This window comes from Protopterus annectens, chromosome 16.part0, assembly GCF_019279795.1.
Source record: "Protopterus annectens isolate FY-2018-M chromosome 16.part0, PAN1.0, whole genome shotgun sequence".
Classification (NCBI taxonomy): Eukaryota; Metazoa; Chordata; order Ceratodontiformes; family Protopteridae; genus Protopterus; species Protopterus annectens.
The window spans coordinates 603878429-603891650 of NC_056750.1; the positions used below are offsets into that span (position 1 = coordinate 603878429).

Consider the following 13222-nt stretch of genomic DNA (forward strand, 5'->3'; position numbering starts at 1 on the left):
CACAGTGGAAATTGGATCAGACATAGATCTGTACTAAACCATCAGCTGCCAAAGTTTTGCACAAAAGGTTTCATCCCACAGCTTGATGCTCTTTCCTCCCAAAGGTACTACTAAAGGCCAGACAAGACAAGCCAAGGATGATTTTGATAGCTCAAGCCTCCATGGCCTTTGCCTTGATTCCACACCTGTTGTCTCAGGAGGACAGACATTTGCTCAATGTCAAGCTTCACTCTCTGCACCTAACAGCCTGGCATATTCTGTTTTGAACCATAGTGGGCTTGAATGTTATTTTGGAAGCTAGAAGGCCTAGATAAATGGAAGAGATTTTATTTTGGAGTGCAGCAAAGAATTTAAGTGTGGCTCTTCAATATCTTACTGAGTTATTGGACAAGGTTATGATTGTGACCCACCATTGTTTTCTCATCCTTTGTTCAAGCAATTTCTTAGAGGGCTCCTACTCCTGCTTGGGATCTCAATTTTGTGTTGGAGAAACTCACTCCAGCTACTGCTGAATTAATCATGGAAGACTGCTTTTTGTTGGCTACTCTGCAAGAAGGGTTTCCATAAGGATTCCTTCCTTTATGCCTAAAGTGGTTTCTAGTGTGGCTTTAAACCAAACTATTCATTTATTATTTGAAACTAAAGAAAGGGTTCAGGCAGTCTCAGCAGTTATTTTTTTTTTTTTTTTTTTCTTTGATTCTCAGCAAGCCTCAAAACAAAAACAAACTATTTGGATTGGGTGCATTTTTGCTTTCTTGTATTCCCATCACATGGGAGAGATTCCAGCTGGGATTAGGCCTCATTCCACTAGGGCTACTGCCAAAGGATTTTGGAGGCAGCTGCTTGGAGTTCAGTGCATAATCACCTTAGCTCCTGCTTCATTATATATATTGTACATATTTTTAGTGTTAGGATGGTTGGTTGTTTGGTTGTTGTCTTTGGGTTTTGACTTTTTTTTAGTCTTCTTCTGACATCTGGGGGGAAAAAAGATGAGGATATGGCGTCGGTCATGCGCATTTGTACCCTGACCTCCTGATGTCAGTCAAATGCGCCTGATACCCCAAGTGTAAGGACTGCAGCAATGTGGATCTTCGAACATCTACATTTATGGTAGGTACAAAACTGTACTTTTTTTAGGTATGTGTCCATTTGGTGGTAACCTATTGCCTCCTTGTGCATAAGTTTACTTTTGTTAGGAAAGGATATAGATTCCTAGTTGTGTCAAGATACAGTTTTTTCCATTTTCTTAAATAATCTAATTATTTTATTTAAGAAAGGTAAGACAAAACAGCAGGACAAACAGTGTTATCTTCTGTATGTCCTTAATAATCCTTAATGACAGACTGCATCTGCACACTTAAAATTACTTTCTTCAACACACAAATATTGAATATTTTTTTCATTTTATTTTCCTTTATGCAAGACTTTTTAACCATATCATGAGATGAAAGTTAGACACTAGTGATCACAGCTTGAATATCTGGATATTGTATTTTTTATGGAAATAGTATTGTTTAAACCATAATACTATTTAACCATCTTGTGTCTCTTGGCCTGGAGCCACATGTTGAAAAGTCTCAAGTACTTTGCTGCAGGTATAATGCATTATCACAGTGAGCTTACTATAAACCGATCTTTTAGATAACTACAGTTCTTTCATCTTTGAATTGTATTCCTAAGCCACACACATGCACATGTGTATGCACATAAATCCTCTGCTGTATTGGTATATTACTAAAACTGGCATGATTTATGGTCTTTTCTGCATATGTACTAAGATGTGCAGAGCAGAGGACATGCCTCAAGAAAAAGAGATGAAAATTGTTACCATTGGGGTATATCACGGTTTCTCTTCTCTCAGGTTTCGTACATTGGACAGTGCTTTAAGTGTGGAGGCAGAATTTCAGTCAGTTTATTTGAATATTATTGACCCCCCCAATTTCACATTTTTTTCTATTACGATTTAGATTTGATTTAACCAGTGCAGGAAACAGTAGGGTGGTGACCAGCTTATTTGCATATTTGTTCTTCCATGTTATAGTCATTTAGTGTTGTCGCTCATCTCATTTTGGTTGCCGGATTGTATGTAGTGTGAGCATCAAATTCTCTCCCCTTAATATCTTTGCGGTTAGAAGCGTTGTCATCATCATTGATGGATATTAATGCTAAGTGAGATACATTTATTTGAATGTGAGAGAAACCTTTAGGAGTATACTTAGCAGAATGAGAACAGGGAAGAACATAATGTCATCAGCACAAGTTTGCAAAATCAGGTATCAGTGTGTTGGGAATCAAATATCCAAGTTTGTGCTAAAGGTCTGCACTATGACATTTTTCTCTGACACTGCTCTGATCAGTCTTACAGCAGATCTCCACAGTTCTGTACTTAAATGGTGAGTGATTTAACTGCAGGTTAAGCACAGTTGCTGTTTTTTGTCAAGTTTCTCCACAAAACCCATAGGAAGGGGGGTGGGGGTTTAAGCAGAGACAGCTGTGACACAGTCCTCTGTTTGCCAGGATTACAGCTTTGTATTGGTGGGAATTCAGATTCACTGGTTTATGCTAATATACTTTTTGTTTTCTTTTGATGCAGGAGCTGTGTCAGTGTCAAGTAACTGAGGCAGGCTGCTCCTGCTGCAGAGAGTGCATGCTATGCCTGGGACCACTGTGGGAGCAGTGTTGTAAGTGCACTGGTGAGTTTGGCAAGGAGCTGACAGATGGCTCTTCTGGTGTAAAAGTAACCATATCACAATTCCTGTCTAAAATATTGGAATGTGCCAATTGAAAGCTGCTAATTAACTAATACCTTTGCAACTGAATCTGCTTAAATACAAAGACTCTGCTAATGTTAGAGTTTGTTGGATAAAATTCTAATCTAAGGATCCTAGTGTACTTTTGATCTCAAGACCAGGTTATTTGTAGATAGGTTGGATGATTTCTTTTGGATGAATCTGATTTGTGCAGATGGTGTATTTGAATGAAGTGCAATTTGATCAAAATTATTTTGAATCAAATGCTGTTTCATTGAGTATGGGTGCTGCAGTACCTAAACAACTTGGTGACGTTAGGGTTACAGTTGGAGGTTGTTGTGAGATTAAGCTTAGTTTTTGTTACCTTTAGGGTTTGGTTTAGCAATAGGTTTAGTTTGGGTTAGATTTATAGTTAAGATTATGGAGTCTTTGAGGGACTTTGCCTCAAAAAATGCTATGAATAATTCTATTGCATTTTCAGTAACTCCATCTTTCAGTCAAATGGCTTTCAAGTAGTTTGACATTCGGAATCAATTATGTCATTTTTTTAGTTAACAGATGTGTTAGACTTTCTTCCTGGTAGGATCAAGAAAATCCCATTAAACAAGTGAAGGAACAAGGCGACATTGTTTTACTAATACAGTTGTTTAGTAAATATTTCTTGATTATGATTACAAAGTGTGTACTATTTTGGTACTGTCATTGATTGCAGCACATCCGAATGGCATTTGTGCAACTGTTGCTGGTGAGTCTCAGCAGTGAAAACATTAAAATGACATGAGCGAAGGTGATGCTATTATCTGCCCTGTAGCCTTGGATAATAACCATTGTGTGCAGATATTTTTGCGACTGTTTTTTTCAGTGTGGCTGAGCATTGTCTTCAAAATTAACTACAGGGAAAATTCCCCATTTCATGAGGAACACTGACCTTGGGGGCTTGACTGCATTAGAAAAAGAAGTGCAGGGAGCTTTGCCTGACAAAGAAAGGCATCTTTTGAATTCCACTTCAAAATTTTATTTGCTGGCATGTGGAATTCTCTATATATATTTCAAGAAATGTTCAGCATAATCATAGCAGCAGCATGAATACATTATGTGAATAGGAATTAGCCAGATATTATCAGTCCCCTAGTGTGAACTCAGTCAACAGCCAAACATCCGTAAAAGTACATGGATGCAGTTTTATGCCATGGCAGAAAAAGGGAGTCCAGAGTAAATGGAAGTGCTTTGTGTCTTGCTTAGTTCTTTTTAGTTTAACAAATTGAATGGCTGCTTAACTTTGCTTCATTAATTTATTAGTCTGTTTATATACCCCAGTCTTGGGTATTACTAATACACAACTGTCCCATGCATCCTTTCTCTTGTGCTAATCCTAACCCTCACTCTGCCATTGCCTCTAATTTTGTACTGTAAGATTTTGGGGATTTTTTTCTTTGTTTTTCATTTACTGATTATGCAAAGAAAACTTTTATTTTCCTTTTTTGTTAGTTTAGTTTATTTTTATCCTGCTTTTTCTCTCACTTCATATTACAATTCCTGTTTGTATTCTAGTAACTTACCTTTAATTTCTCTATAAACTAGCTAAAATTTCTCTAAATATTAAATTATTGTCAAATAACTTGCATCTGTTCTTAACCAATGTTTGCATATTATGTCTAATTTGGTATAATTATTTAAATTGTAGGTGTTTTTGTACTATTTTTGAAGATTGTATTATTTTTAATACTTTGGAACTTTACTCCACAGGCTGACAGTGAAAATGGCTCCTACGCAGTCAAACTTTGCCAGTAATCAAATGTCAATAAATTAATAAATAAGAATGGCTGGAAGCTCTCCAGTTATTCAGTGTTTTATAGGTTTTGGAGGAGAGATCTCTGCCTCATTTACTCCACCATATGAGACCCAGTTGTCTTGGGCCTCTTATATCTCTGCCAGGCTAATGGCTCCACTGATACTAGAACCAAGGCCTAAAATCGTCGGATAGATAAACATTTCAGAGGGACAGGTTTATAACTCGGTACCTTGCAAACTTCTGGAGTAGACTTGTATATTAAGCAGTGTGACTGACAGTCTTCCTTTAAACATAACCTAGATGACTAAATGGGTATTTTCAGATTTACTCCTGGAATGACTGGTACTGCTTTCCTGAAAAACGAGGTGCGGACTGAAGGATGTAACTGGAAAAGTGTAGATGTAAGACTAAATGGCCTTGGAATATCTGTGAAATTTATCATACACGTTATTACATTTGTCTTAATTGGGCTACTCATTTTACAGTCCTCTGCATATATGGTTATTCTTTGCAGAATTCCCTATCATTCATATCTGAGATTAGTCTAAACAGAAGTAACTCTCTCAGGACACAGAGATAACACCCCCACCCTGATTTGGTGTTCCTTGTTGCTTAACAGCGTGTTGCTCGCTGATTTTTTTTAAGCATTAACATTTAATGCTTTAATTTGTCAACTATTCCCTTATATGGAACTGTACTGAATACCTTTACAAGGTTCAGATTTGCAGCATGCATAATCAGCCCTTCCTAAAGTGCCGTTCTTACCTCTTCAGAAAAATACAGAAGGCAATGTTTCCCATCAACAAATGCATACTGTTCCATATCTAGCAAACTTAGATCTTATTGTCACTTTGGATAAGTTAAACTATAAAGAACACTGGTCAAGCCAATGGGTGTCAGATTAGTCGAGTCTGATGTGACTTCACCCAGTTATGAACTATGTCACTGCAGCTTGTCACCATAGATCAGGGATGTGTCTACATACTAATGTTTTGTTTAACTGAATTGATAGGGTTTTATTTAGGTTTCTTTGCTCCTGTTTAGGAAACCACCAAGTGTGCTGTATGTGTGGACCCTGGGTATTTAGTTTTACTTGAGGAAGCAGTTATACTTGTAGATTACAAAAGGGACGTGTCCTCTTGTTTATTTAGCATTATGACATGGTTTTGCTTACTGTAATATTTGACTAAAATTTTCAGTAAGTTGTCATTGTCCTTTCGCATTTTTTTACTTGAGGGTTGGAGAGTCACAGCAACTCTTGCCAACTTTCTTGATTTAGAGAAGTGATCCTACCTTCTTCAGCAGTCATACTCGAATGTTGCAAGATGTTCTTCGTGTTTCACTGTTGCAGTCATTACACTTGGGTTATCCTGCTGGCAGGCTACCCTCAGTCGGCCCGAATTCCAAAGTCTAGGTCCGACGTCGGTTTCTGTCACGTCTTCCCTGACGTCAGTGCGCCAGGGGTATAAAAGATGCAGCTGACGCCATTTTCTTTAGTCTTTCTTGCTGCGCGGTGCCCAAAGCATAAGCAGTTCACAAGTGCCGGTCGGCCGACTCCTGAGATTTTCATGTTCAAATTTCAGATCCGAAGTCTTCATTAAAAGCTAAGTACCCCGTTGGGGAAACTTTTTTCTTGCTCGAGACCGATGTCAGAAAAGAAATCACAACTAGTACCCTTTCAAGAGATAATATTCCTGGGTGTAAGCTTAAATACAACTGCCCAGATGGCTTATCTCATGCCAGACAAACAAAGACTACTGACTACCTATTTCTACCTGTTGGCAACAAAGGTCCAGTTATCTGCAAGAAAAATTCTGCAGGCTTTGGGCTTCATGGCATCTTGCATTCTACTAATTCCATATGCGAGACTGCATATGAGGAAACTTCAGTGGTACCTAAAAAGTGTTTGGACTCAACATTGCCACAGTCTGGAAACAATAATTATCCTCATTCCCTGCCTGCAGCAGGAGTTTTGATGGTGGGCGAAGGCTTGTCACCAGAACAAGGGGCAACCATTCACTTTACCCCCAGCCAGGCAAACATTAACAACGGATGCATCAGATTATGCCTGGGGGGCCCACATGGCAGGAAGGTGTATTCAAGGCACATGGTCCGCAAACCAAATGCATCTACATATCAATCAAAAAGAGATGCTAGCTGTTCAGAATGCCCTGACAGCCTTCAAGGACCTACTTCATCTGGGATAACTACTGATAAAGACAGACAACACCACGGTCATGTGGTATATAAACAAGCAGGGACGCACTCATTCTTACCCCCTTTGCAGACTAGCCATGACTTTGTGGGACACAGCATTGACTTACCAAGTACATCTGCAGGCACAATTCCTGCCAGGAAAGATAAATACTCTGGCAGACATACTAAGCAGAAACCTCATGGATCCCCACGAGTGGAAATTGGATCCGCAAGTCTTCAGCATGATAACAAGGAAATGGGGATGCCCGGAGATAGATCTATTTGCCTCTCCTCACAACTACCAACTAAAAAGATTCTGCACAAGGACTTATCACAGACAAGCATGGAAAGTGGACGCCCTATCTTTCAGCTGGAAAAGCTTAGCAGTATATGCCTTTCCTCCACTGCCTCTCCTCCCCAAGGTACTCCTAAAGGTCAGACAAGAGAAGCCAAAGATGATACTGATTGCCCCAGACTGGCCCCGCCAGTACTGGTATCCAATTCTAAGGAACTTGTCTCAATGCCCGGCTTGGACAATCCCTCATATACCTCATCTACTATCCCAGCAAAACTATCAGATCCTGCACAGCCAGCTAAAGACCTTAAATCTGGCAGCATGGTGGATAATGTAGTCATACAAAACGCGCCTCTCACTAAAGCTGTGATGGATGTCATTTTGGAGGCCAGAAGGCCTAGTACCAGAAAATCTTATGCTGGGAAATGGAAGAGATTCTGTGCTTGGAACCAGGCACAAGGAATTGACACAGCTGTACCAAATGTTCCTCAGATTTTGCAATACTTAACTGAGATGCTGGACAAAGGCCTATCATTTTCATCAATTAAAATTCATGCCTCTGCCATTTCGGCTCATTACAATACAGAGCCACCAATTTTTTCTCATCCTTTGTTAAGGCAGTACCTCAGAGGAGCCAAAATCTTAAGGCCTCCGAGGAGATCACCAATACCTGCATGGGACCTCAATTATGTCTTGGAAAAACTCACCCTGCCTCCTTTAGAGCCAGCCACTACAGCTGATATAAAGTTTTTATCTTGGAAAACAGCTCTGCTCCTAGCAATAACTTCTGCAAGACGAGTCTCAGAGCTACAAGCACTCATGGCTGTGGAACCTTTTATCATTTTTTATCCAGATAGGGTTTCTCTGGGGAGAAACCCGACATTTATGCCTAAGGTAGTGTCCAGTGTGGCCCTTAACCAAGCTATTCATCTGCCTACTTTTTATCCAAACCCACAGAATAAGGGGGAGAGAATTCTGCATTCTTTGGACATACACAGACAACTACGCTTCTACTTGAACAGAACCAAAGCTTTCAGAAAGACAGAGCAACTACTAGTGGCATATGCTGCAGGATCACAAGGAAAGGCTATCTCAAAACAGACTATTTCTAAGTGGATAGGCCACTGCATTCATTTCTGCTATTCACAACATGGCAAGCCAGTGCCTAAGGGCATTAGGCCACATTCAACCAGAGCAGCAGCCACTTCAGCAGCCTTCCTCAGGGGAGTACCAACCAAAGACATTTTAGAGGCTGCTACCTGGAGTTCAGTACACATCTTTACAAAGCACTATCATTTACCACTCTACTCTAAATCCAGGGCAGGCTTTGCCACTGCAGTTCTGCAGGGCCTCATAGCCGCTCCTAATGCTATATTAGCTGCAGCCTCCCAACCATAGCTTTGGGATTCAACCCAAGTGTAATGACTGCAACAGTGAAACATGAAGAACATAGTACATTTGTGTACACTTACCATAAATGTAGATGTTTGTGTGTATTCACTGTTGCAGTCCAGGTTACCCACCCACCATCCCCCATTTCTTTGCTGGAACTTATCTGCATTTCTCTAATCTATACAACCTATGTGGTGTATTTGCTTGTAGATGAAGGTATAATATATTTTGGTGCATGCATGTTTTATTGACATTTTTTAGCCTACCCTTTTGGGGGCACCTGACATCTGGGGCAAGAAAAACTGAAGAAAATGGCGTTGGCTGCATCTTTTATACCCCTGGTGCACTGACATCAGGGAAGACGCGATAGCAACCGACACCGGACCTAGACTTTGGAATTTGGGCCGACTTAGGGTAGCCTGCCAGCAGTATAACCCAAGTGTAATGACTGCAACAGTGAATATACTTGAACATCTACATTTATGGTAAGTGTACACAACTGTACTTTTTTGTCATGCAGTCCATCCATGCATGTCTTGTGGCTGGACATCCAAATCTCCCACTGCCTTCTTTCTATCTCTCCCATATCTGCTTTACTGAATCATCTTCTCCTTTCTTGCATATGTGACCAAACCACCTTAATCAGTTCTCCTTTACATTTTCTGCCGTTGAGGCCTACTTTGGCTTCTGCTCTGAAGTCCTCATTTCTTCATCTGTGTCACAGTGTGCGTCTGCTACCTATATCAGGCACGTTACCTCCATCACCTTAAGATTTCTCAGCTGTACTGCCCTCATTGCCCATGTTTCTACACCATATAGAAACAGTGATCAACCCACTGTTTTGTACAACTACTTAGCTTCTTTGGCATTCTTTTGTCACAGACTGACTGCAGCACCTCTTATTCTTGTTTTGACGTCCTGTTTCAGATTTTCCTCATTGTCAGTCACACCTCCCAGATACTTTATGCTGTTTAAATTGTTCCACTGTTTCTCTTCCATTTTGATTGTCATTGTCTTCTGATTTACCTTGTTTGCTGCTATGTCACTGTCTTGTCTGTACTCTAATTCTATTTGCCTTCAGTTTTGCATTCCAGTTCCTAATAATTTTGTGAAGTTCCTGTTCAGTTTGCTTCTGTTGCTACATCATCTGCATACAGCAGCTTTAATGATTATCCCCACCACACTATTTGCTAATGCAGTCCATCACTAGCATGAACAGGAGTAGGCTCAAAGCTGAGCCCTGATGCACATCCACTTCCTCTGCGAGTCTGAATGCTGTTGATATTTGTGTTACTGGGCTCTTTTATGTAGCCTGCAATATTTCTGTCGGTGTTTGCGGGATTACAACTATCAGAGCATTGCAAATGCGCTTTCTTGGGACCTTGTTATGGGCCTTCTCTATACCTAGAAATGCCTAGATGGCCCCTTTCTACATCTTCATCTTCTACTTCAATCTATATCTCACTGTGAAGTCAAGCCGATTGTACTGCATCCTGATCTGAATCTGAACTGCTTATCTCCAGTATTTCTCTGGACTGCTCTGCATAATTGTTTATAAATCACTCTCTCCAACACATTCATGCACTGTGACAGGAGTCTAATTCTGCAGTTGGAAATATCCCTTCTGTTGTACAGAGGCACTGGAATACTTATTTTCTCTTGTCATCTGGTATAGTCTCCCCCTGTGTACCACAGTGTGTCCCCTCAGGAACTGTTTCTCCCATAAGGCACCCAACATCTTGATTATATCTGTTGTGGCTTCATCTGAGCTTGTCTGCTGCCTCTGCTTTTCAGCAAGTGTGTTCACTGTCTCCTACGACGGGGTAATCACACCTTTGTATATTAAAAATGTTTTCCATTCACAGTTTTTCCTTTCTGTTTTTTGGTATAATTAAACAATTGCTTACTATTGCTTTTACACTTTGACTCAAATGGAATTCATAGCTAGAGTTGGAAAGTTTCATATGAAAATAAAAATCTTGGATCTGTTTTCATGACTGGGGTATGTTTTATTAATTCTATGTTCCACCAAAGTGTCTTTGTCTCTCTCTGTCTCTCTTGTTTTCTTTCTTTTCTTGAGTTTACTTGTATGTGAGTTTTCTTATCAATGTGTGATTATAAAATATGTTGACAACATCCCAGACTTGTATTAGCCATTGGGATGGTGTGCTGGTCTGTTTTCGTAACTGTTTTGTATTGTATTATACATGCATATAACTCAAAATATAGTATAGCAATAAATTGCCCATAAAAATTTTAATTTTTAAGGTCCTCAGCTGAATAGCCTTTATTGGAAGTTACAGAAAAAATCAGAACATAAATGTAAGTAACACTCACACTTATTAAACTCCTACCAAATACTTTAAATAAACTATTTTAAACTAGTTAATCTTATCTTATACTGCTTGTCAGTTTAACATTTTATTTGGCCCAAATGTGCTAATAGTGTTATTTTTTAATGTAAAACACATTTCCTTATGCCTCAAAATATTTTTAACATCTATGTCTATTTTTTTTAACATTTGTCTAACAGTACACAATTCCTGCTTTCAAATTATCAAATCTATCACTTTGACATTCTAAAAAATAAATTTGGAATCATAGGGCTTCTTTAGCCCTGTTTTAAGTATTCCAACAATGTTCTTTCAGTCCAGTGGAGAAACAAAGGTAACTAAACCCACATTTATAATGTATCAAATAAATAATGTTCTGTCTTGTACAAAATTTGTATAACACAAAATAACCTTATTTACATTTATTTTAATGTTTTCAGAAACCATAATAGAACACGCAGTACACTATCCATAAGTTCTCCTAATTACTAAACTGTTAATTGATTGAAGGACTACTTTACAGTTTTCTCATTTTTGAAAGGGAAAGTTTTTTTTCTGTCGAAATTTGTTGTTGGTTAGGATTTTAGTGGTTGTCACAAAACAAATTTACCTCAGATTTTGCCCTTTTAGTCAGCATGGAAGATGGCAATATCTCAGCTCCACTACCTACTTGTCAGACACTTTTTTTTGGTAGCTATATAAACTTGGGTGTCAGCTCCTTGGATGCTCCCTGCCCCAGTCTGCAAGGGGAGAAAAGTTGTACTGGAGGTTTCAGTCTCAACTGTTTTCTTCTTTGCCTCAACTGCCTGTGAATGACCTTGCTGTGGCCATATCAGGTTCTGTAGGCCACTCACCAGAGGTAAGGAATACTGCAGCAGTAATAAAGGAAGTACAACAGGGATATCCTGCCTAGGATAGCTGTACATTCAGCCAGCATACCAAAGCCTGGGCCCTTCCAAGCACCTTACATAAGCCATATGTCCTACATCCAAGGTAAAAGTTTCACAAGTGATCTATGAGCACCAAATCTTCAGAGCTTCTTTGCTGCCTGTCTGAATGCAGAGTTTTATATTTGATCTGAAGTTTGTACACCTTGTACAGTTCCCTGAGCCTAGGGTAGATAAGTACCCCACTGGGTACTCTTCCCTTTTTTCCTTGATTGTTTTATTGAAGGTACATGTCATCCTGAAAGGGGAAATGTGAGTGTGGGAGGCAGACTCTCCATAAGGATAAACACGAGAAATACCTTTTTTGTTTAGGTGCTGATCATGACCCATACATGGTATAATATTTGCCAAACATTTGTTCCTAAGACCTTGTGCAGATGCTTTTCTTCCTTTTCTGTGTATTTAGAGAACAAGCAGTTAAAATTACTAGCTCAAAGGACCACAACTTCTGAATCCACTCACCTGGACTTCTAGCCACCTTTGAAAAATAAATCAAGAAGTTACAACCTGAGACTTCTGCTGTCCAGCCCCTACCAGATGTCTCTGCAGGGTCAGATGAAGAGACAAAAGAAAATACAGTTTCCATTAAGTCCTACTTACCTGTGACAATAGATGTTCAAATTCCTTACTCCCTCAGTGGCATTTTGGGCCAAGGCAACCAAGTACTTTCAAAAGACTCCTGTCTCTCTCTCTTTTGTGACAGCTGATTGGCTGAGCATAACCTTAGAGGAAAGCCTTCATCTGTCACAGTAAGTTGACTGTTCGAGCTTTTTCAGTTCCACAAAGAAGGAGAGTAAAGCAACTGAAACCAGAATCCTGTAGCAAGCATAAATTTGCAGCCAGTCACAATACTGTCCAAAAATCAAGTCCAACAACAGCCAAATTAGAGGTTGAAACCCACCTCAAATATACACAATCTGGGGGATGATGGGTGGGTGCTGCCACTGAGACAGTGAAGAATTCGAACATTTTCTATTACAGTTAAGTTAAGCTAGAAGGATAATGATCTAGGAGCCCCTGGAGAATGGTCCTAGCAAAGCCTGCTTTGGACCTGGGAAAGGAATCCAGTTTGTAGTGCTTTGTGAAGGTTTGAATAGAGGACCAGCTTGCTGCCTGTAGAATGCCTCTGGAGTTCACCCATTTCCAATATGCAATTGAAGAGGATAAGGCCGTAGTAGAGTGAGCCTTAACTTTACATGGAACAGATTTACAATGGTGGGAGTTAATAGCAAATAGCAGGAGAGGACAAGCATCATGCAATAGTTTGCTTACAGAAAGGCTGACCTTTCTAATCCTCTGTATAGGAGAAAAAAAACGCTATTTGGCATTCCCAAAGGACTTTGTTCTGTCAAGGTACTATCTGAACTGCCTTTGCACATCCAAGGTATGTAGAATTTTTTCTCCCTTTTGCTTTGGATCAGAGTAGAACATTTGAGAGATTGATGGCTTGATTAAAGGTAAATTCAGAAAAACTTTTAAGCTAGTGGGTAATACGACTCAGTCCTTATAAAAAAATC

At 39.6% G+C, this 13222-nt stretch overlaps 1 protein-coding gene across 1 annotated transcript in view; it reads left to right on the plus strand.

Moving 5' to 3' along the window:
• Positions 1–13222, plus strand: part of LOC122790749 (twisted gastrulation protein homolog 1-like) — a 654522-nt gene that overhangs the window by 474881 nt on the left and 166419 nt on the right. The window contains exon 3 of the mRNA XM_044058344.1: positions 2594–2693. Coding sequence (XP_043914279.1) covers positions 2594–2693 — 100 coding nt within the window. The remainder of the gene's footprint in view (positions 1–2593; positions 2694–13222) is intronic.